The following is a 25,767-nucleotide window of genomic DNA, read 5'->3' as shown; positions in this document are numbered from 1 at the left end:
TTTCAAATTCATCATTGTAAACCCAACAAACAGGGTTTAATAAAATATACATATAAAAAGATGCAGATTTACCCAAACAGTTTTAAAAAATGTTTTTGAGCACACATTCTCGGAAATTCTTTCATAACGATTTTCAGAAAATCAGGCCGCCTGCCTGTTTTCAAACGCAGGCTTTTCAAAATTCAGTCCCATATGAAACCCCGAGGATCTTAGGCTCTGCTCATTTTCTAAAGATCAGAGCTTCTGAAGCACCTGAAACCCACTTTGAGAGAACTTCAAACCCCTTTTTCAAACTTTGCCTGCCGGCCTGGGCTTTTTCCGGTGAACCTTCCTTTTAGTCTCGAGAGAAATTTGCATGGGGGCCCTGTGACTTTGCTTCCCAAGTCGTTCTCAACCGCGCAGGTCTTGCTCGAACAAGCCGGCTGTAGGCTGGGGGCTTATTTGCATCTTTACAGTCTCAGAATCTTTTTTTTAAAAAAACAGGTGCCGACATCCTGCCGACGCTGCTGGCTGTCTCCGGGCGGTTTACTGCTTAGGATCAGAGCTGGGGTGGTATCGAGGTCCCTACTTAAAAGGATCCTGGGACCTTTTGAGCTGGGAGCTGGGGCGGCAGCTGGGACCGGGCACGGATTTCTAAGTGCTGAGTTTCCAACCGTCCTTGGTGATGTTCACCCGTTTCAGACTTCACACTCCAGCAGCCCCGTCAGTAGCTGCACCAGTTCCCGGGACCCGAGGGCGGGACGCGGCGGGCGCCCAGCGCGGTAAACAAACTCGTGCGCAGGCGCGCTGCGGCCGCGGCCGCCCCGGCTCCCGCGAGCGGCCAAGGCAAAGCCCGAGCCCCGCAGCCACCACTGGCTTCTCCCGGTTCCACATCCCTGGCTCTGGGCCGGGAACTCCCGGCTCCCGGGGCCTTCGAACGCGCCCTCGGGCCCGGGAACGGGGCAGTCCCTTGGGGTCTTTTGCTCTTTTCGACTCCTGCACTACTGATCGTTCCCGGCTGGAACGCGGGCGGGGAAGGAGGGAGGGAGAGAGAGAGGGAGGGAGAGAGAGAGAGGAGAGAGAGACGCGGGGTGTGTTTGTGTGCGAGAGAGACACGGGATATTTGTGTGTGTGTGTGTGTGTGTGTGAGAGAGAGAGAGAGAGAGACGCGGGGTGTGTGTGACGTGGGTGTGTGTGGGAGTGACGCGGGGTGTGTGTGTGAGAGAGGCTGTGTGTGTGTGTGACAAGGTGTGTGTAACACGGTGTATGTGAGACGGGGTGTGTGTGGGAGAGTGACGCGGGATGTGTGTGTGAGAGAGGCGGTGTGTGTCAGAGACTCGGTGTATGTGTGTGACAAGGTGTTTGTGACACGGTGTATGTGAGACGCGGGGTGTGGCGGGGTGTGTGTGTGTGACGTGGGTGTGTGTGGGAGGCTGTGTGTGTCCGAGAGACTCGGTGTATGTGTGTGTGACACGGTGTGTGTGACACGGGTGTGTGCATGTGTGAGACGTGGGTGTGTGTGTCAGAGAGAGACTCGGTGTATGTGTGTGTGACACGGTGTGTGTGAGACACGGGTGTGTGCGTGTGTGAGACGTGGGTGTATGTGTGTGACACGGTGTGTGTGAGACGCGGGGTGTATGTGTGACGTGGGTGTGTGTGTGACGCGGTGTATGTGAGACGCGGGGTGTGTGTGTGTGTGTGTGTGTGTGTGGGGAGGGGAGAGGGTGGGGACGGAAGGTTCGCGCACCGCCATGTCCCCTCGCCCCGGGTTCCCAGGTCTCGCGAGACTTGTCGCGGGGGCCGCGGGACCGCCGGGGCGCGTGTGCGCGTGCGCCCGAGAGCGCTTTCGCGCCTGTTTCAAACAGCTGCGGGCCGGGCGGCGACCCCGGGCTCCGTCCTGTGGCGGGGTCCGAGGCGGGGACGCGATGGGCTCCGGCGCGCGCTGCTTTCCCGGGCCACTCGCAGGAGGCAGCGGCCGGCGGGGGGCCCGGGCCCCTGATAGGGGGGGGTCTGTGTGTGAGCGACGACAGGAGTAAGCCTGACGACCCAGACCCCTGATCCACCGCCCCCCGCCCCCCCAAAACGACAGACACGACGAGCACAAGAAGGGAGTGTTGGGTTCGCGCGAGCCGTGTGGGCAGGCGGAGATGGGGTGTCTGAGGAGTTTTGAAGACGCCCGAGAGGTGAGACTCCTGAGGCAGAGCTGTCGCCAGTGGGGCAGCGCGCTGTTGGCGCTGTCGGGGAGGGCACCTGTGGGGGTGCCTGGACGGTTGGGAGAGCGCGAATGCACAGGGGCTGAGTTTGGGCCCGGGTGCAACAGGTCGGAGGAGTCAGACTTGGGGAACTGCTAGGCTGACTGACCCGACCGCTCTCTCAGGACCCCGCGACCTCCAGCGTCAGCACTGGGTTTGGGCCAGCGACCCTGAAGCTACCACCATCGCAGGAAGTGCCCGTTTCCCCCGAGCCCTCAGGTTCCACCTCTCTCCTCTCCCCGCAGCAGGGCCATACTGCAATAGTTGGGGGCAGGGGGGAACAGTGGCAGTTAGCTACAAAGTGTCTGAGGCGCCCCACTGGTGCCTACAAAAGGGCCGTGGGCAGTGCTCTTGTGCAGCTTGGCCCGTGTGTTTGGATTCTTTGCGTACTGTCCGGGGGAAAGGGTAGGGGAATGTTTCTAGACCCAGGTGTGGTAAGGACAGCTGGATCTAGGAAGCCAGATGGTGTGAGCCAGCAGTGATGGAGGATTTAAGGTATCCGTGTACGGAGTGGACCCAAACATGGGGGTCCTCTATGAAACCCTCCCAGGGACACCTCGCTTCCTTTGGGCAGCCTGTTACTCGCGTGCTGGGCTTGATGTGTCAGGAAAACTCCATGGGTGAGCTAGAATAAGGATTCTGGGCTGAAGCCTGGGTGTTTTAGATTCTGGAGTGGTGTCTCTTAGCTTGGAGAGACAGTACGTTGCCAATGAGGTATTGGGGGTGGGGGGCGTGTAGCAAATCAAATCTGGGAAGCCCCAGTTTCTCTATAGTAAGGTCAACTTGGGCCAAAGGCATAATAGAGGGGGTAAGAAACTTGCCTTGCAAGGGGCTGACCCAGGTTTGGTCCCCTGGCACCATGTATGATTCTGCCGGGCAGAACCAGGAGTGGTCTCTGAACACAGAATCAGGAGTAAGCCCTGAACACAGCCAGGTGTGGCCCCTGAGAAACAGAAATAAGTAATTAAGGTCAATAGCCTCACAGGATGAGTATAAAGATTAAAGAGGTACTGTTGAAAAGACAGGCACGGAGCTAGATACCTCATATATAATCAGCTGGTGAGACTTTCTTCCCTGCATCTTGCAAACACACAGCATAGCACCCCGGGAGCGGGTGCCAGAGCCTGGCACTCAGCTGGCACATTCTCTTATCCAGGACAAGCGACCGAATGACGTCTCTTCACAAAAAAGCCGCCAACTGAAGGAATGGGAACACTCACGGTGGGGTTGGGTGTGGGGGAATAGACCCAGAACATAAAGAAGATTTTCCCAGGGCCTGTGGAAAAATGCAAAAATGCAGGTGCAGTTGCTTTTAGCTCATTCCCAAAGTCAGGGAATCTTTTCAGAGAAGATGAGTCCAAGCAGGGGTGGAGAGAATGAGGCAGAGCAAGCCTGAGGATCTGGCAGGGCTAAACCATGGGGGCCCCCAAGCACCTGGAGTGTAGGGGACAGCAGCTCCCAGCTGTGAATGGGGACAGTTTGGGGGATGGGGGGATTAGCTATTGGGGATGACATGGAAGCCTGAGGTCCTTTGAGGGGGACTGTTAGTGGGCTCACCAGGAAAATGTTCATGGGATTTCCCAAACAGGTGCCAGCCATTTCCCTCAGCCCTCGGTTCCCTTCTTGCCCTCCCCTTAAGCCCAGTTGTAGGAGTGCTGAGAGGGTGGAGCGAGGCCTCTTCTCTACGCCAGGACCATAGTTCATTAGACTTGGAGTCAACTGGTGGCTAGTTGGTGTTGGCTGGTGCAGACTCGAAGGCCCTTTCAGAAGATGCTTGAATGTCCATCTGCCATGGGGACAGCTCCTGCTGAATGGGTCATCTGAGAGGGAGAGAGCCAGGCAGAAACGATCCTGCTTTTGATCATGCAGTAGAGGGTATGTGGAATCATTTGTTCCCCTTTAATTCATCAGAGTGATAGCACAGCAGGTAGGGCGTTTGCCTTGCGCGCGGTTGACCCGGGTTCGATTCCTCCGTCCCTCTCAGAGAGCCCGGCAAGCTACTGAGAGTATCTCGCCCTTACGGCGGTGCCTGGCAAGCTACCTGTGGTGTATTCAATATGCCAAAACCAGTAACAACAAGTCTCACAATGGAGATGTTACTGGTTCCCGCTGGAACAAATTGATGAACAATGGGATGACAGTGATACAGTGAATTCATCAGACGCAATTTCCTCTTGGGAAATTCAAGGGCAGCTGTGATGGGTCACCTTTGAAATTCTTTGAAAGAGTAGGGGATGAGGACTAAGAGTCTTTTGGGGTGCCCAAAGAGGAGCAGAGATCGAGACACCTGGCTCTGAGCCTCTCTTGGCATGGGGTCACTCATGGTGGGTGGGAGGGCCCTTGAACGATGGCCACATCCCTGGAACCTCCAAGGGCAGAAGGGACTGTGGATTGATTTGGCCTTGAAGGGCGAGTGCCCTGGATTAACTGGTGGGTCCTTTCCTGTCTGAGGTTAGAGTCCAGAGAAGAGGGGGCTATGGAATAATGGTCAAGAGGAGCAGAGTTGCTGGCTTCTATTTGTTTTTAATAGGGAATGCCCACTCATAAAGAGTGGGGTGGCTGCTTTCAGAGCATATAGCCATGGTGGTCAGGGGTCACCAAGCTGTACCAGGGAGTATGGGGGATTCATGCATTCAGCTCTGTCCTCAGAGCAAGCAGATGTCTCTGACTCCTGAGCTCTCCCTGGCCCAAGCTCCAGATTTTTAAAAGGATTTGTTTCCTAACTTTCAGAGTCCCGATATTTCAGTAGTACTCAATAATGGACCTTAGGAACATTTTTTTTTTTTTAACCACACCTAGTGATTTTCAGGGGTTACTCCTGGCTCTGCAGTCAGGAATTACTCCTGACAGTGCTCAGGGGACCATAAGGGATGCCGGGGATCAACAAACCTGTGTCGGCTGGGAACCCAAATCCTGCAGGACATCTTGAAGGTATCATTTGAGAGGAAACCCATGTACTACGGGGCTCCTTTGAGTTTTTGTCAGCCGAGTCTGAGGACCTGGTCTTGCTACTGAATGCACGTAATGGTTCTTTGGACTCAGCTGATGACAAGTGAAAGCTGTAATAAGGGCAGTTTGGTAATAGTTTTTGTTATCAAAGCCTGAGTTGAAGCCTTCTATACACTCCTCTTTTGGACTTTGGAAGCTGAATAACAATTCTTTTTTTCCCATTCCTTTGGTAACTTCTAAACAGAGCCAGACTCCCTCTTCTCTCCCCAAGGCAAATTGGTACTGCCAGCAGAGGAGAAAATAATCATATTAATTTTTGATGTATTACCCCACTTAACCATGTTAATACATTCTATGGGTTTGAAAGAAAGGCAGCTATTTCTTTATCGTCTTCCAAATGGTCAGGAATGAGTTTGGTGATTACCAATATTATCTTTTAAATGGAATTAGCACATTATATAACACATTTTCCTGGATATTCTAGATTATGATTCCTTTGATTCCTTGTTAAATTATATTCATTGTAATCTTTAAGCCACAAAGTCTGAATAAAGTCATCCTGAAAGGAATTAATAACCTGGTGTGTATATGTATGTGTGTGTGTGTGTGTGTGAGAGAGAGAGAGAGAGAGAGAGAGAGAGAGAGAGAGAATTTGAATTTATTTTTATTTTTTTGTTTTTTGGGTCACACCCGGCAATGCACAGGGGTTACTCCTGGCAGTGCTTGAGGGACCATATGGAATGCTGGGAATCGGACCCGGGTTGGCCATGTGCAAGGCAAACACCCTACCCCCTGTGCTATTGCTCCAGCCCCGAGAGAGAGAATTTGAAGCAATCTTCGTGATTTCTCCTGTCAAAGGGTCATAGTAATTGCCAGATGGATAGCACAGTGAGTAGGTCATTTGCCTTGCACTCAGCTGACCCGGGTTTGATCCCTGCTATCCCATATGGTTCCCTGAGCCCACCAGGAGTGATCCCTGAGCACTGCTGGGTGTGGCCCAAAATGCATTTCCCCCTCCCCCACAAAAAAAGGGTCAGGTTAGATTGACCAGTTGCTTTAGACTAGTCTGTTATTCATGATAGACTATTACAAAGGGCATGTCTACTTTAAAGTCAGATTAAGTAGTTTTGAATCCAGTTCCCACACTGGACAACTCTGTGATTTGGGTCAGATTTACTTATCTGTACTAAGCCTATTTTCTCATCTATAAGACAGGGCTATTAAAGTAGCTTTTCTCTCACTGATAAGGTTTTTGGGATTAGATCTGCCATGCTTAGGGGCTAGTCATGTCTCTGCTCTGGAGTGACCCCTGGAGGTGCTCCCTGAGCCCAGTGCAGTGCAGGCAATCAAACCAGATACATGTCTTAACCCCATACCATCTATCCAGACCTCTTAGGCAGTTTTCAGTGACATCATGTACTGATTCCTGTCATCTATTCGATTAGCTGTTTTTATCGTTGGCTAAGTCATCAGCTTGATTAAAAATTTCTTCAAATACACATCCAACTTCCCTGACACATTTTCTAAAGGAGCAAGGGTTATAATGAGCAGAGTTGAATTCTTCAGTCTTACATCAAAATACTAGAATTAAGCTGACTTCTAAAGTAAAAGAAGCAGAGGCTGGAGAGATAGAACAGCAGGTAGGGCATTTGCCTTGCAAGTGGCAGATCCAGGTTTGATTCCCGGCATCCCATATGGTCCCCTGAGCACTGCCAGGAGTGATTCCTGAGTGCGAAGCCGGGAGTGACCCCTGTGCATCGCCAGGTGTGACCCAAAAAGCAAAAAATAAAAGTAAAAGAAGCAAATACATCTTAGCTTGTGGCTGGCTAGCTTCAGCTTCTTGAAGCCCTATTCCAGCTCCAAGCCACCTCTTTTCTGATGCAGTATTGCATCACAAGTTTTTCTGCATCGTGATGCAGAATCCTGAGGTTAAGACTCTCAAATAGTGGGGCTGGAGCAATATCACAGCGGGTAGGGCATTTGCCTTGCATGCGGCCAACCCGGGTTTGATTCCCAGCATCCCATATGGTCCTCTGAGCACTGCCAGGAGTAATCTTGAGTGCAGAGCCAGGAGTAACCCCTGTGCATTGCCAGGTGTGACCCAAAAAGAAAAGAAAAATAAAGAGTCTCAAATAGAAACAATCAGTGGTGGGGCTGGAGCAATGGTAGAGTGAGAAGGATGCTTGCCTTGCACGTGGCCAATTCGGGAAATATCCCCAGCACCCCATATGGTCCCTGCCAGATGTGATCCTTGAGTGCAGAGCAAGGAGTAAACCCTGAGCACTGCCGGATATGCCCAAAAATAATATGAAGAACGAATCAGTTGTCTGTGAGCTTTGTGAGACAAAAGAATAGCTGGTTCAGGTTCCTGGTTGGAAACCATTCAAATGGCCTTATTCATCAGTTGAATTTTTCTTTTTTCTTTTTTAAAAAATTTATTTATTTTTGCTTTTTGGGTCACACCGGTCGATCCACAGGGGTCACTCCTGCCTCTGCACTCAGGAATTACCCCTGGTGGTGCTCAGGGGACCATATGGGATGCTGGGAATCGAACCCAGGTCAGCCGCATGCAAGGCAAACACTCTACCCGCTGTGCTATCACTCCAGTCCTCAGTTGGATTTTTCTTGAAAATAATTGAACAACCCACCTTTAAAAATACAGATCTTGTTATCCATGACACCATAAAGCTATGCAGGTGATTCCTGTAGAAGAAGTTGGGTGTGGTTCTAAAGGGTCCCCCAAACAAGGCTTCCCAAGATACTGCAGTCCCAGTAGAGGCCTAAGCACCCCATGTGCTGCCCACCTTTCCAGACCCTCCCTTGACCAGCATCTGGAGCTGACATTTCACTCCCAGGGAAGGATGGGGGAGGGGAGTTATCATCAGAACACTCATACAAGTTTCAAGGTCCCCTGAAATTCTGGAAGGGGGGCTCTTGGGCTCTGTGGGCTCTGAAGTCGCTCCCTGAATGTTCTCTGCGGTGCTGGCCTGTCCCTCTTCCTTTCTTTAGTCTGCAGGGTTCCATGGTGACTGTCTCTGAAAGAAATCTTCCCCCTCAGCAGTTACCTCGCACCATGGCAACCGGGACGTCAGCAGAAGAGAGCTGCCCCTCCCCCTGCAGCCAGCCAGCCAGCCACTTCTTGCTCCTCACCGGGCTCACCCAGGTCCTGAGCTCTGCCAGGGCCCAGGGCCCCCAGGCCTGCCCCATGCTGTGGCTTTGCCTGTGATCGTGAATAGCTGTGGACATACAGTAAACTATGTGATGAAAAGTCCCCGCCCCATAGGTGTTATTCAAAGGATGGCATGGGCTTTGGGACTTGACTCTGTAAAAATCATTTTTATTTGTAGGGTCACAGCAACTTGATACAAGTGGAATTCTGACCCTTAAATATTTGACCTGATTCATATGTGGATGGGGAAAGGAAGTATTCTAGGAATATTTTAATTTACTTGAGAGTGAAAGCACCAAATGGCCTTAAGGGGGGCTGTCCATGGTGCTGAACACCCCCTTTGTCCCAGATGGGCCAAGGGGAGCTCCAGAGGGAGATGAGGGGATGTTGCAGTGTTAGGGATTGGTAAGGCGAGAGGAAGGGGCTGCGGGGAGGCATCACTCCCCTTCCTGCTGAGCAGATCTGAGCCCAGGATCAAATCTGCTGATGAGAAATAAAGCAGGAGAGAAAGTGGAGAAGGCCGGAGATTTGGAGAGTTGACTCTTCCCCCTTTTCATATGGAGATCCTGGTCCGAGCCAATCAGGGCGGAGATTTCTGCTGCCTTGCTCCGGAGAGGAAGTGTGGGGGAAGGGAGGGCGAAGATGGCCACGTTCCCCACCCCCCCCCACCAACTGGAGCCACATGATCCATTTCCCATGTGACACATTCCAGAGCCCTGGAAAGGAGAAGGGAGGGGAGCGTGGGGCTGGGGGCGGGAAGATGGTTTAACGGTCGACCCTGTGAAACGTCACCTTGTCTCCCTACCAGGAAGCAGACTGAGCCAAGGGGAAGACCGAGGACAGATATGAATGTGTTCCCTCGCCCTCCTGCTGGTTTCTGGCATTCTCCGAACCCCCTCGCCCCGGCTCTTCCTGACCACGAAGCCCCGCGGAAGCCGGCTCTGAAAGCGAGTCCCGATGAAGGTATGTGAGCGCACCCGCTGTGGCGCGGCCCTGAGCACATCTCCCCGTCTCTCCCCAGGCAATCTGGAGGTGTTTTGGGGGGTCCTGGTTTGGACGGTGGGGAGCGGCCGTAGATTGGGTCCAGAATCAGAACAGAAGGCTAGGCAGTTCTGTAAAATGAATCATGTGCCAGAGTCAGTGCCTATTGAAGGAAAAGTCGATGGAAAATGTGTATCGTGGTCATTAATAAAATTTAAGTCCTCATTGATGAAAAGACTTGTTTACGCCCTTTGAATCCTGGGAAGAGAGAAGAAGCAGTGTTACACAAAGACCGCCTCAGTTTCATTGTCCTTGCAATCAGATTCTCTTTCACCCCTCCAGGCTGCTTCTAAGCTCCTGTTCTGGGTGGGGGTAGTGGCAGAAAGTGGAGGACTGGGAAGCAGCAGGCTGGGCTGGGCGCTGTATCATGTCTTCCCTCCGATGCCCCTTTCCCATGAGAGCTGGAGCTTTCTGGCTCTGGTGGCGAACAGGAGGTTTCCCCTGAAGTCCAGATTTCACGGGCCCGTCTCCAGGAAGTTCTCCAAGGAATCTACCCAGATTCTAGGTTAAAATAAGCTGCCTGAGCACTTCACTCTTGGGCCTTTTGTACCCAGCACCAAGAGGAAAACTGGCAAATGAAAAATGTATGTCATTGTTATTTAACATATGCAGATAAAGTTCTTGCAGTGTGCGTGGTGTCATTCTAGGAACAAGCTGTCACGTGCAAGGTGTAGTTCTAAGAATGATCACTTAATCTTTCTGCTAACCTGAGGCAGGTGTTATTATTTACCCACAATTCGAAGATGAAACAAAAGCACAGAGAAGTTAGGGAACTTTTTCAAGGTCACCTGGCTAATGAATAGTAAAAGCAGATTTGGACCCTGGAAATCTGAACCCAGAGTCTAATTTTTTTTTAATTTTATATATTTTTTTGCCTTTTGGGTCACACCCAGAGATGCTCAGGGGTTACTCCTTGCTCTGTACTCAGAAATTACTCCTGGCGGTGCTTGGGAGACCCTATGGGATGCCGGGGATTGAACTTGGGTCGGCCGCATGCAAGGCAAACACCCTATTCGCTGTGCTATCGCTCCGGTCCCCAGAGTCTAATTTTTTTTTTTAATTTTTTATTGAGTCACCATGTGGAAAGTTACAAAATTTTCAGGTTTAAATCTCAGTTATACAATGCTCGAATACCCATCCCTTCACCAGTGCTCATATTCCACCACCAAGAATCCCAGAAACCCAAAACAGAGTCTAATTTTAACCCCTGGATTCTGCTCTATTCTGCTTGGATCATTTCAAATGATGTTTATAGTTAATGTGGCTATAAATGCTGTTTAGCAGACATTATGAGAGGGTTGAATCAGCTGGTCCAAATATAAATTCCCAGTGAATTCTAGACTTAATTTTCAGTTATCTCGATAGTCATATTCTGCACTTCCATAAAACCCAGAAAGTAATTGCGTGTCCCTACCTTTCCTTGTGCTATGGAGATATCTGGTAGTAAAACCTGGTGTTCTTATGGTAACCAAATAATGTCTAAACTCGAAAAAGAAATCTAGGATTACACCATGGTTGTTTTTATTTTTTCCAAACTATACTTCAAAGCATTCTTCCATCCTCGGAACCTAGTAATAAGACTAAACATATTGTCTTTAAAAATAACCATTTTAAAGAATAAAATAGGTTAAGATGTTTTAAGATTTTGAATGAAAATACCAAATTCACTGGGTTTATTTAAGTAGTTTGTATATATTTTTTATTTGGGGGCCACACCTGGACTGCCTTCTGGCTCTGCACTCAGGGATCACTCTTGGTGGGCTGGGGGACTACATGGGGTGCCAAGAATTGAACCTGGGTCAGCTGTGTACTAGACAAGCTCCCTACCTGCTGTACTATTTCTCCGGTTCATGGATTTATTTATTTTAAAATTATATTTGTAGGGGCTGGATCGATAGCACAGAGGGTAGGGCGTTTGCCTTGCATGCAGCCGACCCGGCTTCGATTCCCAGCATCCCATATGGTCCCCTGAGCACCGCCAGGGGTAATTCCTGAGTGACCCAAAAAGCAAAAAAAAAAAAAAATTGTTTCAGTTTTTTTTTTTTTTTTTTTGCTTTTTGGGTCGCACCCGGCAACGCACAGGGGTTACTCCTGGCTCATGCATTCAGGAATTACTCCTGGCGGTGCTCGGGGGACCATATGGGATGCTGGGAACCAAACCCGGGTCGGCCACGTGCAAGGCAAACTCCCTACCCGCTGTGCTATTGCTCCAGTCCCCTGTTTCAGTTTTTTAAGGGAAAAAAAAGATAAGTTTTGGTTTTTTCCTTCTGGAAGTTTCTAAACTGTAAGGACTTCCTCCCTTTGATCTGTGTAATTTCCCTTTGGCTCTTGACAGTTAAAGATCATGATCTCATTCCTCTAAGCGGTGGGAAAGCTAGGAGTCACTCAGTCTAAGATACAAACGGAAGATTGGACAGAAATCTAAAATTCATGAGGTTCTTTACCAAAGCATTTCCCTTCAGGGTGTCATTGAAGAATGCTTTGTTTTGGTTTTCAGTTAAATCTTTGAACATCCACCTTTATAATACTGCGTGAACTGGGGAGATGAAGTGTACTTGGAAGAGTTAATTGTGTTCCCTCCAAGGAGCCTTTGATCTGTGCTGTGATGGGCAGTGCAGGACACTGTCACCATCCTCCGAGTGGGCTTCTCAGAGCAGGGACCTTTGCCTTCCTGCTTGGGATTTCCAGCACTTGGCCCCAGGCCTGATTATTTGGGTAACTTTCAGTGAGGGGTTGAAAATTCTGGGGTCCCTGACAGTATTCTGCTATCCCAGTTTGGGGCCTGTGCTCACTTCCTGTGCACGTGTTTGCAGAGAGGAGAGAACTTGGCCACTGCAAGCCTGATCCTTGAGGTCTCGTCTGCTCGGCAGGCTGATGCCGGAGTAGAAGCGCACCCGAGCCCCCAGACATCCAGAGGGCCGGAGCTGTGGCTTCTTGGTGGAGTGACTGGGTTTGCTCCCTGGTGGGCGTCAGCCACCTGCCTGACTCTGTTCTTTTTTTTTTTTTCTTTTTGGGTCACACCCGGCAATGCACAGGGGTCATTCCTGGCTCTGCACTCAGGAATTATCCCTGCTGGTGCTCAGGGGACCATATGGGATGCTGGGATTTGAACCCGGGTCGGCCACGTGCAAGGCAAACGCCCTACCTGCTGTGCTATCACTCCAGTCCCTGATTCTGTTCTTTATGGACACACACACACACACACATTTTGGTGCTGGGGGCAAATCCTGACCCGATCAGTGCGTGTATGCCCCCTATCACCGAGCGCTCCTGGCTGTAAAATGGATCAGGAAGGAAAGGACATCACAGTTTGACTCTGCCACTGTTGTGCTTGTCACCTCGCACCCCTGTTGAGACACCTTTCATGGGGGAGCGGGTCTCGAGGCCTGTTCCGGCCCCAGCAGGAACTGCTCGTCTGCTGGGTGCTCCAGCCTCAGCGCGGCGTGCCAGGAGCTCCCGGGACTGTGGGCCGCCTCGTGTGGGCTGCTTCTTCAGGGTTAGGCAGTGGCTGCCCAGGTCCTGCGTGCAGGACACAGTGTCCTGTGGGCCCACAGCTGTGAACACTCGCTGCTCCGGCTCCTGTGCCCAACTCAGCCTCCTCAGCATCATGAGAGAGGGAGGGAGAAGAAAGTGTGTGTGTGGGGGGGTCACTTGGGGCTCACAGCGGCTCCCTCCTCTTTGCTCCAGTGTCACGTGTTTAAAGTGAGCTATGAAGTCACGGGAGGCCAGGCCATCCTGAGGGGCGCATGCTTCACTCGTGCACACTTGTACACACTTGCACACACGCACACACACACACCCCTACACACTTGTGGGGGGGCTGTGGGTGAGCAGCCCAGTGTGCTCTCAGAGTCCCGATGGGTGGGCTCTTCCCCAGCCCAGAGAAGATGGAACTGAGAGAGGAAAGGGGGAGGAGCCCCAGGGAGGCGCAGCCTAGCCATGAATAGGAGAGAAGAAAAAAGGGTGACAGATGGGAAAGGAGCTGGGAGCCTTCCCATGGGTGCATGGACCCTTGTAGAGGGTCTTTGTGTTGGGAGAGGCAGGAACAGAGGGAAGGACCGAGCATGACTTGGTGTCTCCTCTGGGGCCGGGTGGAATGGGCATTCTGCACACGTGTGGTGAGAGGCCCAGTGACGAAACTCAGAGGCCTGGGGCGACAGCTCAAAGGTTTGGAGGTTGCCAGGCCTCAAAAACAGCAAGAGAGTCAGAAGGAGAAGGACAGATATAGAATGACTACATTCATTTGTGCAATGTAAAAATATATGTGTATTTTATGAGACTAATATCCAAGGCCAGGGTAAATAGAAGCCAGGAGGACTGGTCAATGGAATACATCTGAGTGTGTATCAGATGAAGGGCAGTTAGGATCAAGAAGGGACCAACATGGCAATAATATTTGGAAATGATCATTTTGGAACTGAGTGTTGAAAGTAGGTAAAGGGATATAACCTTATAAATTTTCATTATCTCTCTTGCAAACCATAAGGCCTGAAAGAGGGAGGGAGGGAGGGAGGTCCTGCCTTTTATTTTGCTCTCTCTGCAGATCAGCGAAGTGGCCACTGTCATTATCTTCCCGTTACTGGTGGATTTAACAGAGTTAAGTAGTTCACCAGAGGCTACCCCAGGGATAAGTGACTTGAAATGGGGCTCGGCTTGGACTAGGTCTCTCAGTCTCTGCTTCCTGGCCTTTTGGAGCAGACTTTCTCGCTTGTCAGACGTTGTCTTCTTGTATCCTGGCCTCACTCTCCCGGTGTCACTAACACCTTTCTCCTGTGCTTGGGACTCGAGTGGCCCAGACACTGCCTGTGGGCTCTGGAGGTACAGTGACCTCTGAACCCCTCAGGCCTCTCAACCTCTGGAATGTCAATGGCTTGACAGGTGACAGGAAATTAGTTACTTCTAGAAAAATACTCACTGGAATTACCATGGCACCTGAGGTCAGACCCAAGGCCTGATTTCCAAGTTATTCACAGTTGAGGTTTTGGGTTGTTGTTGTTGGGTTTTTTTTTTGTTTGTTTGTTTTGGCTTTTGTGGTTCAGCGAAGCTCAGGGGTTACTCCTGGCTCTGCACTCGGGACCTCCCTGCTGTACTATCTCTCTGGCCCCTGTACTTGCTTCTGAAGGACTCTTTCCTGCACCTTCTCTGGTAAATCGCAACTGCTCTTCAGTTCACTGCTCTGATTGTTGGAGTCTGGCTTTGCCTCCCTGCTGCTCACCCCAGTAAGTCTGGGGGTCCAGCTGCTGTGGACATGGTTTTGGAACTGCCTCAGGGACTGCTGCTGAGCCCCTGGCATGTCCTGGAGGTAGCAAGTCAGATGTCCACCTCTTTGGTGGGACATCTGACCCACCAAAATGGGGTCCTCCCTGGTTCCTCCCTCCACTAAGTAGAAACAAGGGTGTTCTCTGTTCCCAGGTAGTGGCCCAGAAGGACATAGGTGGGGTGACAGGAGAAAAGGGGTGCTATTTTGAGGCCCACAGTAAAAGCGGGTTCCCTGTACGTTCACTTCTTCTGTCTCTCCTCCCTGCACCCCATGGAGTAGATCTTTTGCACGGCTGGGGCAGGGTGGGGGGTGTTGGGCCACGCCTGGCAGTGCTCAGGGCTTAATTCAGATCTCTGAACTCAGAGATCACTCCTGGGGGGTGATGTGGGACACAGGGATTTGAACTAGGGTCTGCCATGTGGAAGGCAAAGGCCTTCCCTGCTTACCATCTCTCCAGCCCTGAAAGAGGTTTCATTGACTGCTAAGGATTCTGAGTTGGCTCCAGTACATCCCCAGGCTAGCACTTACCTGAGGAGCCTGGAGGGGGGCGGGGGTCCCCTGTCCTGTGGGTGGTGGTTACTAAGATCAGCTTGTTCCAGCTGAGGGAGTGAGGGAGCTCATTTTCAAAGTGCTTGTTTTTTTTTTTTTTTTTTTTTGCTTTTTGGGTCACACCCAGCAATGCACAGGGGTCACTCCTGGCTCATGCACTCAGGAATCACCCCTGGCGGTGCTCAGGGGACCATATGGGATGCTGGGATTTGAACCCGGGTCGGCCGAGTGCAAGGCAAACGCCCTACCCGCTGTGCTATCAATCCAGCCCCTCAAAGTACTTGTTGTGGTGTTACACACTGAACTAGGTGTTTTCTGATACAACAGAATGGCTCTTCCTGAGTGACCCTCATCCTGTGTTAACTCTCCCTAAGTCCCTGGCACAAATGTAACCTTCACACGAGGAGAAGTCATTCTTATTTTACAGATAGCAGAACTGGATCTCAGGAAGGTTGGATAACTTGTCCTGGAGCCCATGAGTTAGCGGGTGACAGAGGTGGGGTTTGTCTCTCAGTGTCTGACTTCACCACTCTTAGGGAAGCACTTGGCAATACCCTCCCGTCATGATCCGTGTTGTCAGCAGAAGACTGTGATCTGGGGGTGGACGGCTCGATGAAATACAGGGCACCACAGTGGGGCTGTGGGGACACAGGCATCAGTTGTTACTGATCTGCAACTCAAATGTCACTGGCCTCCTGCATGCCAGCTGGCAGTCTTCTGGATGCCCTCGAGGACAATCCTCTCTGCCTATCATTTCTCTTACTGGGCCGTGCTGGTGCCCAGGGGACCCTAGACGGCTCTCTAAAGCCCAGGCTCAGGCCTGAGACGCTCCCGGAGGGCCGGTGTAGCCTCCTGAGCATTTGCCATCTGGGGATGTGGATCGAGGCCTTGAATTCCCAGCGGTCTCAGCTCCTCGATTCATAAGGGCCGCATCTCCCGGCCAGCCTGTCAACCCAGCCTTTCTGTGGTCGATGTGGGAGTGACTCCCCACCCCCAGCCCCGCCCCGAATGTTCTCTTTGACACATTTCTGAGCCAGCATTTTGATCAGATGTATCTGTGGGTAGGCACAAAGTTGGGAGGGTATAATTTTATATTTCTGTGTTTAATTGAGGGATCGAGAAGGACCTTTTCCTGGCAGCCAGTGTGACTCTCTGAACTCAGAACCCATGGTGTCATGCTCTGTGGACTCTGGGGGGAGGAGATGCAGGGGTGGCCGCTTTCCAGCTGGATACCCCTAGGATAGAGCTCCAGTGTTTGTCTTTGGGGGCTAATGGGATTTTCTGCATGGGGCCTAAGATAAAGTCCCTGGCCAGTAGGAGACTCAAAATAAGTCTCTTCTCTCGTCAGTTCTAATATCACGGCTCCTGTCATCTTTGTAATTTATCTCACAGTAATGAATCAGTTAAGTGGCCTTATGTAGTGCCTCTGTTTCAGCAGATATTTCCCGTTATACCAAAAAGATTTGGTTTGAGACAGCAGACAAGGCACTTGCCTTGCACGTGGGTGACCCAAGTTTGATCCCTGGCACTTCTGAGCCCACCAGGAATGATCCCTAAGAACTAGGAAAAATCTCTGAGCACCGCTGGGTATGGTCCCCAAAAACAAAAGATTTGGGTTTATTTTAACAAGATCAGGCAAAAGTTTAGTATTGTACAAATGCTGGCTGGATTTTTACACTTAAACAATTCTGAAATAAGAATAGTCTTTCTGATGTGTACTGAAAGTAGATAAAGGACCAAACATGATGGTCTCTTAGTTTCTGTATTGCAAACCATACCATAATGCCCAGAAGTAGAGAGAGAAAGAAGGAAATTGTCTGTCGTACAGGCAGGGGGTAGGGTGGGGGTGGCGGGAGGGATACTGGGACGTTGGTGGTGGAAAATGTACACTGGTGGAGGGATGGGTGTTTGATCATTGTATGACTGAAGCTCAATTATGAAAGCTTTGTAACTATATTTCACGGTGATTCAATTAAAAAAAAAAAGAATGATCTTTCTGTGGCTAGAGACAGCAGCGGGCAGCGCGTTTGCCTTGCAGATGGCAGAGTCAGTTTCTGACCTGACGTCTGGTCTGGAGCCCTCAAGAAGTGGTCCCTCAGCTCAGAGCCCGGAGTGAGCCTTGAGCACTGCACAGGTGTGGCTTATAAACCAAAACAAGGACTGGGGTGATAGCACAGCGAGTAGGGCGTTTGCCTTGTACGCGGCCGACCTGGGTTCAATTCCCAGCATCCCGTATGGTCCCCTGAGCACCACCAGGAGTGATTCCTGAGTGCAGAGCCAGGAGTAACCCCTGTGCATCGCCAGGTGTGACCCAAAAAGCAAAAATAAAATAAAATAAAATAAACCAAAACCAAACTAAAAAAAAAAATGGTCTTCTTGGGCGGGGGCTGGTGACTCGTGAGCAGAGAAGGTGTGTGTGGGGGGGTCCCATCTCAGACCACCTAGTTCCCTGAGTTTAGCCAGGTATAGTGCCCTATCCCCCAGACTTAATTAACAAAAAAAATTTTTTTAATACAAAAGAGGAACTTCTTTTCATCTACTCTTCTTTTTTGGACCGCATTCTTGAGAAAGAATGTAACTGCAGTGCCAGAAAGAATGTAACTAATGTAACTGCAGGGCCAGAAAGAGTATCAAAGAGCTCTAGTTGCATGTGGGAGTCCAGGCCTTGATCCCTCACACTGTGGAGTTCCCTCGGTACCGTTAGGAAGGCTCCCAAAGCACTGAGCTAGGAAGGGCCCCAGCACTACCCAGTGTGGACCACCCCCCCAAATGTTTTATTTTAATAATTCCTGTGGTTGATTATAATTCCATCAGAGAAATGAATCAGTTGGAGGGGCTGTTTGTGACAATACTGGACCTTTGAGAGACAGAGCCAGGACAGCCTTGGCTGAAGGGTAAAGCGAGGCCTCTCGTGTTTCTCCCTTCCACTTTGTGGTCCTCTCACTAGGACCTAATCATCCATCCATCCATCCATCCATCCAAGTGTGATGCTAAAAAAGCAACAATAAAAATAAATACAGAAACATTCCCCACTCCCCCAGAGAATTAATCCTTGAGAAAACACATTTATCAGTGTCTTAGCATGTGTTGGAAACGTATGCTGGAGAGATAGTGCAGCAAGTAAGGGCACGTGCTTTGCAGCAGCTGCCCTGGGTTCGATCCCTGGCACCCATATGGTCTGAGCTCTTCCGGGCGTGGTTCCTGAGTGCAGAGCCACCTTACCTTGTCTTTAACTATTAGATCATTTTCACTGACATCCAGTTTTATTCAGCAAGCCTGTATTGTTATCTCTGTCTGAGGGCTCTAGAGACAAAGATCTGTTTCCTCAAGGAATTCCTAGGCTAATGTGGGAAGCTAAGGCTCAAAGTAGAAATGACAGTGCCTGGGGGGAAAGGTTCATCACCTCCCTGGCTCCATACCATGCTAGTCCAGCTACCACAGCCCCTCCTCAGTGTGAAAATGCATCTCTAGGGAGCCCGGAGCTCCAGGTTTTAGTAAGAGTCTTGATGGGTTCACCCCAGAGGAGCACGACCCATGGCAGTCAGGGCGAGACAGTTGAGTGGGAAGAGGGGTCATCTTTCCTGTCCTTCGCCGAGCACCGCCAGTGGATGACCCAACATAGTGACGCAGACCTCGAGGCTCAGAAGTGCCCTCTTGGAAGTCTGTTTTTTTCCAGGGGCTAGAGAGATAATATAGCGGTGAAGGTGCTTTGCCTGACTGAGATCTGACCCGGGTTCAGTCCCTGGCACCTGAGCCCTGCCAGAAGTGATCCCTGAGCACAGAGCCAGGAGTAAACTCTGAGCACTGCCAGGTCCCCTAAATAAACTCGAACAATTATTTTTTTAAAGCATATTTTATTTCCAAATGAATAGAGCAGGGGAGAGCTTCCTGAAGTCCTTGGTGCTCTAGAATGCCGTGCTGCCTTTCCTGGGTGCCAGGCGGTGCCAGGGCCTCTCTGAGGACACCTGAACTCCCTCTGTGGTGCCTGAGTGGTTGGTGACATCCATCTCCCTGCCCTGCTCTTCTCCGCAGTCCCATTCACCCCATGTCCACACTCATTAGTCTTTGCTCCCTGAGAATCTCCAGATTTTCAATTCTGCGGTAGAACCTCCTGGCAGAGCCGCACTCACTCGGCGTCTTCATTTCAGGGCCCCGTCCTTCTGGAGGCAGCGCAGCAAATAGTCACTGATCGTGTGTTAACAAAAGGGCGCTGCGTGAGCACATACTCCTGCTCTCATAATACTCCTCCTGGAAGGGGTGAGAGCATATGGGCAGGGATTCTCCTGAAGTGAGTGTTAATCTTTTTTTTTTTTTTTTGACGGTGCTACAGTGCATATATTTATATATGTAAGTATGCACATACTGAAGCAGGGTTATATTTTAGCTATTGAATTTTTTAAAATTTATTTATTTTTAATTAGTGAATCACCGTGAGGGTACAGTTACAGATTTATACATTTTTGTGCTCATGTTTCCCCCATACAAAGTTTGAGGACCCATCCCTTCACCAGTGTGAGTGAGTGTTAATCTTGGCTGCACATTGGGGCCCCTGGGACACCCTGAGACCTCCCAGTGCTCGGCCACACTCCATACCAGTGACCTCTGCGGCCGAGGCTAGGGCCAGTGTGTTCGAAGCTCCCATTTCAGAATCCTCCATGTTGTTGAGCAAAGAGCCACTGTTCTAAAGAAAACCGCAGTTGGAAGACTTCTGGAAGACTGCAGGAACCAAGCACTGAGCAGGACCCCCAGCCCCCTGGGGACATGGATGCCCCATCTGAGGTGTGGCCAGATGGGCGGAATGAAGGAGATCAGCCTCTGGTGTAACTGTGGGACTAGCTGAGTTCAGTTTAATTGCTGGGGCATTGAGAAGACAGAGATAGGACAGTGGGTAAGGCCCTCGCCTTGCAAGGGGCTAACCCTGATTTGAACCCCAGCACCCTCTTTGGTCCCCCAACCTTGCCAGGAGTGATCCCTGAGCACAGAGCCATGAGTAAGCTCTGAGCACTGCTGGGTGTAGCCCCCAAACCAAAATGAATAGAATAAAGAAAGACCTCATAGACTTGGGGAGGGCTGGTCTGCAAGAAATGACACCTCTAAGGGGAAAGGGGCCCCCAAAGATAAACCTGGAGGGATGCCTTCCAAACTCAGTCCACACAGGCTCTGTCCCCACCCGGTAGGATGGGGTTGCTTTCCTGGCCCCCATCTTCATACAGCCCAAATCCTCTGCACCCCTCACTCCCCTCCTGCCTTTGCGGCCTGCAGCCCAAAGATTGGGCATTCATCTTCCTCCTGGCTGTGGCTTCTTACCATGGTTCCCTAGTCTAGCTCTGCTATGGCTGGCTTTGCCCGTCTCTCCTGTTTGGGATAAAGCCTTCCCTACCCAGATTTCCCAAGCACCACAGCCCACACCACTTCCTGCTGGCCTGGACTCCTTCCGCTCGTGAGCTCCTGGGGTGAAGAGCCGGCAGACCACATGTAGGTGCAGGCAGAGGGGGGATGAGGGCGGCAGGCCCGAGACCCCGGAGCCTCCCCTTCAGGAGTTGTGGCCTGAGCAGAGCCCCAAGGATCATCGGAGGTTTTCAGGCTTGTGTTCTGATGGCCGGAAGCTTTCCTGAGGCTGCAGGCACCCCCCACACACACACCTCCCATAGTTTCGAGGTGCTTTTTGCTGTCCGGGAAAATTGCTCTTGCTTATTTGATCTTGGAATGAAAGCACATTGTAAAAGATTTTTGTTTGTTTGTTTGTTTGTTTTGGGGGCACAAATAAGTGGAACTTGCCGAGGCGGGTCAGATTCTAGGTGGGGGCTCACGTTAGCTCTGCTGTCCTATTTCCAGACTGTGTGTCCTGATGGCGTCCCTGGCCAGCGTGGTTGCTGCCTTCCCAGTGGCCGCCGTCCGCCGCACACAGATGTCTCCCAGCGGAAAGGCCTCGCCAGTTTCCGTTCCTCTGAGCAGTGAAGTGAGGCGGCCTCATGGACAGGAGCCCTGAAGGTAACGTGCGCGGCTCTGAGCGTGCAGAGGACCCGGGGCCAGGCCACCGTTTCCCACCACTCCGTTATCACAGGGTCACACAGAACTCTCTCAGGGAAAACGGGATTACGAGGACAGTCAGTTCCCACTCTGAAACTCCAGACGTAGAGCCACGGAAGCCCCTAAAGGGGCACTCGGTACCTCCCTCAGTGGCTCCAGAGGGAGCTGCCCGGATGGCACGTGCTTCCTCTCACTGGCTCAGCTCACGCTCTCCCTCGGCCAGCCAGTCTTGACCGGAGTCCCTCCATTTTAATTCATTAAATCAGTTCCCTCACAGTGAGATTCAGTTTTCTCAGGAATAAAAATGTTAAAGATGAAACCTTATCATTTTTTTTAAGATTAAAGGGTTATAAATGTAAAAAAAAAAGTTTCTGAGGAACAGTTCTATTGGTTATTGTTAACTTTCAGAATGATTCAAATTTCTAGTGAGGGGGCTGGAGAGATAGCACAGTGGGTAGGGCGTTTGCCTTGCACGCGGTCGACCCGGGTTCAAATCCCAGCATCCCATATGGTCCCCTGAGCACCGCCAGGGGTAATTCCTGAGTGCAGAGCTAGGAGTAACCCCTGTGCATCGCCAGGTGTGACCCAAAAAAGAAAAAAAAAAAATTTCTAGTGACCTGGTCACATTCTTTGGAGGCGGGCCATCATGGCCTTCGGTCAGCAACTTAAACTCCAAACCACTCCTAGCCCAGGCCCAAATGTTAGGGTTGCTCACGTGCCTTCCTAATGCTTCTGTCCTGGCAATTCCGCCAACAGTCAGGACACACTTCCAGATTGGCCAGTCTTCAGATTCTCAGATTCTTGCTGTTTCTGGAACCGAGAGTGTGTGTGTGTGTGTGTGTGTGTGTGTGTGTGTGTGTGTGTGTGTGTGTGTGTGTGTGTGTGAGCATTTGTGTGAATGTGAACAGGTGTGAGTATGTGAGTTTGTGAATGTGAGTATATGTTTGAGCATGTATGAATGAATATTTGTGAATGTGTGGGCTTGTGTGTATGTGTGAATGTGATCATACATGAATGTGAACATGTGTGAATGTGAGCATATATGAGTGTGAGTATGAATGTGCATGTGAGCATAAACATATGAATGTGTGCATATGAGCATAAGTGTGAATGTGGCGTGTGTGAGTGTGTGAATGTGAATATGTGTGAATTTGAGCATGTGTGAATGTGTGTGAGCACAAATAAATGGATGAATGTCTGAATGTAAACATGTATGAGTGTGTGAATGTGTGAATGTGTATGTGCATGAATGAGTATGAATATGTGTGAATGTGAGCATGTATGAGTGTGTATGTGTGTGTGCATGTTTGTGTATCTCTTCTCATTCGTCCCTTGCAGCCTCCTGATTTGGGTGTCAGATACTCAGCACCTTCTCACACAGTCTGCCCAGAATCCCAGCAGCTCTTCCACGGCCAGACCTGAGCTCCCTAGTCTCTGTGACCCTGCTGGGTAGGGGACCAGGGCTGTGTTGAGGAGTAGGGATTGGGGTGAGTCGACCACATGTGACTAAGGGTGCGGTCAGGGAGGCAGAAAGAGCTGGAGCTGACAGCTGCTAAAACAGCTCCCGACTGAACGGGGAGTTGGAGGCACGTGCTTCCTCTGCACACACAGGGTCGGTTTCTCCTCACCCACCCGCAGATGACAGCCAGTCTGAGGTTAGCTCAGGGTGTTGGCCTGTGGAGCTCATGGATCACACCGCCTTGTAACGGGAGGTCTTGTTCTTCTTCCTTTATCCAGAACTCTCCGGGGGGAAGTGAGTATGGTTTTTACTCACAGAATGGACGCCCACAAGCTGCCCCTGGTGATTCCCACGGTCCTGGGGCCCCTCCCCAACCACAGCTGCACAGAGCCTGCTGTGCCCCAGCCAAGCCAGGACCTGGGGGCGCTGCAGGAAGAGCCGGGCTGGGGGGGCAATGGTACCGACACGCATCTCCGCCTGCAGCCCGGCGAAGTGGCCACTGCCAGCGTTTTCTTCGGGACCCTGTGGCTGTTTTCCATCTTTGGCAACTCCCTGGTTTGCTTGGTCATCCACCGGAGCCGGAGGACACAGTCCACCACCAACTACTTCGTGGTGTCCATGGCATGTGCCGATTTGCTCATCAGCGTGGCCAGCACGCCCTTTGTCCTGCTTCAGTTTGCTACGGGCCGGTGGAGCCTGGGCAGCGCCATGTGCAAAGTCGTGCGCTACTTCCAGTATCTCACGCCGGGCGTGCAGATCTACGTGCTCCTGTCCATCTGCATCGACCGTTTCTATACCATCGTCTACCCGCTGAGCTTCAAGGTGTCCCGAGAGAAGGCCAAGAAGATGATCGCGGCCTCGTGGATCTTCGAGGCCGCCTTTGTCACCCCTGTGTTCTTTTTCTACGGCTCCAGCTGGGACCACCATTGCAACTATTTCCTCCCTTCCTCCTGGGAAGGCACCGCCTACACCGTCCTCCACTTCCTGGTGGGTTATGTGATCCCGACCATCCTCATCATCTTGTTCTACCAGAAGGTCGTCAAGTATATCTGGAGAATCGGCGCCGATGGCCGCACTGTGAGGAGGACGATGAACATTGTCCCGAGGACAAAAGTGAAAACGATCAAGATGTTCCTCATTCTAAACCTGCTCTTTCTGCTTTCCTGGCTGCCTTTCCACATCGCCCAGCTGTGGCACCCGCCCGAACGGGACTATCAGAAAAGTTCCCTGGTTTTCACAGCGATCACGTGGATATCGTTCAGTTCCTCCGCCTCGAAACCGACTCTGTATTCAATTTACAATGCCAATTTCAGGCGAGGAATGAAGGAGACCTTTTGCATGTCATCGATGAAATGCTACCGAAGCAATGCCTATACCATCACGACCAGTTCCAGGATGGCCAAAAAAAACTATGTGGGCATTTCAGAAATGCCTCCCACGGCCAAAATTATAACCAAAGACTCCATCTATGATTCATTTGACAGAGAAGCCAAGGAAAAAAAACTGGCTTGGCCCATTAACTCGAATCCGCCAAATACTTTTGTCTAAGTTCTCAGAATTCTTTGAATCATTGTTAATGTGCCAGAGATTAAAAAGCTTTGTGTACAAAAAACGAAGTTGTTTATTCAATCAAACGAGGGCGATGTTTATTTTGTTAAGATGCCTTCATGTATTGACCTTGTTTTGTGGGTTTTATATGAGCTGCTTTTTGTTTGGGGGGAAGGATTCACCCAGAGCTCTGGTCAACAGCCTTTTCGTTGTTTCGTGCCGAAAGAGAGAAAGCTTTCCTGTTGTGCTGATTTGCCATTAGGGCAAAAACCCTCAGTCGAACCCGGTCTGATTAGTGGTTCACCCTAGTTTTCTTGCCTCTTATTTTCCCCTCCTCCCTGGCTGCTTAGGGCGTGTGTTTCTGTTTGAAATGGGTCACACATTTCAGAGACTCACAGCTCTTTACCGAGCTGCTCCTAGCGAAGCTATCTGGATGTATAAGTTGTTCTGTTTTCTTATTTTGGGCGGGTGGATCCCATGCAGTGCTCAGGAGGCCCCGGGCCCCCACTGGTGATTCTCAGCCAACCTGGGCTCAGTCTCTGGGGGGCTTTGTGCCAGGCATGTCCCCTCGCTGCTGCACTATCTCTAGGCTCCAGTATGTTGGTTTGTTTTGTATTTTTTTTGTGGGGGAGGAATTCAGGGCTTATTCCTGGCTCTGTTCTCAGGGATCTCTCCTGACAGCACTGAGGGAACCATAGGGAATGCCGGGGATGGAACTCAGGTGGGCTGTGGGCAAGGCTAGCGCCCGACCCGCTGTACTACCTTTCTGGCCCTGTAAGTCTGTTTTTCACATTAACCTTCCCAGTCCCCCTGTTTAGACCTGCTGTGGAAAGTATTCTGTATGTTTGGGATGCTTTCCATAGAATATTCTAGAACTTGCGAGACAGCAATCTTCTGTGATTGTTTTGGTTTTGTTTGGGGGCTCCACCTGGTGGTGCTCAGGACATCACGCAGTGCCTGGGCTCCGGACTCCTGTTTGCAAAGCCTGTGCCCTCGCCCCTGAGCCTTTTCCCTGTCCCTGAGATTACACTGTAATCAGGTTTCTTTGGGACAGGGTGTGAGGGTGTATAGATGTGTCTTTTCTCTCCCATCTCTCACACACATCATCTCTCCTCCCATCTCTTTTTACCTCCTACCCATCACCCTCAACCAAAGCAGCATGTGGGACGTAGCATCCCTTCTTGGTGCTAAACTTGGCTGACAAGCAGGTGTCCTAGGCCAGAATGCTTTTGGGAATGTGGCAGATGGGCTGTCCGTGCAGGTGGCCTCTCTAGTCCCAGTGGCTCTCTCGGCCCTGTCCTGAGCTATAATTCAGGTGACCGGGCCAGCGAGGACCTTTCTCCCGGGGAGTCAACACGTGTCTCTCATGTGGAGGTTCCAGCATTGGGTCGGTGACTCCTACCTCTTCGTACTGCGATAACTCAGGACTGGCTTCCATGCTTCCAGGCCCACTATTTGCCAATGTTGGATGAGCGCACCCCAAAAATATTTTCTTTTTGTTTGTTTGTTTTTTGGCGATGCACAGGGGTCA

General features: G+C 50.9%; 1 protein-coding gene across 1 annotated transcript; it reads left to right on the top strand.

Moving 5' to 3' along the window:
• Positions 1–1,858: 1,858 nt before the first annotated feature.
• Positions 1,859–24,290, top strand: GPR19 (G protein-coupled receptor 19). The gene is made up of 4 exons (XM_004611307.2): positions 1,859–2,162; positions 9,158–9,312; positions 21,035–21,190; positions 22,967–24,290. Exon 4 carries the CDS (start codon positions 22,989–22,991, stop codon positions 24,234–24,236), a length of 1,248 nt encoding a protein of 415 aa, XP_004611364.1. The 5' UTR covers positions 1,859–2,162; positions 9,158–9,312; positions 21,035–21,190; positions 22,967–22,988; the 3' UTR covers positions 24,237–24,290.
• Positions 24,291–25,767: the final 1,477 nt, after the last annotated feature.

This window comes from Sorex araneus, chromosome 10 (assembly GCF_027595985.1).
Source record: "Sorex araneus isolate mSorAra2 chromosome 10, mSorAra2.pri, whole genome shotgun sequence".
Lineage (NCBI taxonomy): Eukaryota > Metazoa > Chordata > Mammalia > Eulipotyphla > Soricidae > Sorex > Sorex araneus.
Note: the sequence above shows the minus strand (reverse complement) of the source record. Positions and strands in the feature narration are given on the sequence as shown.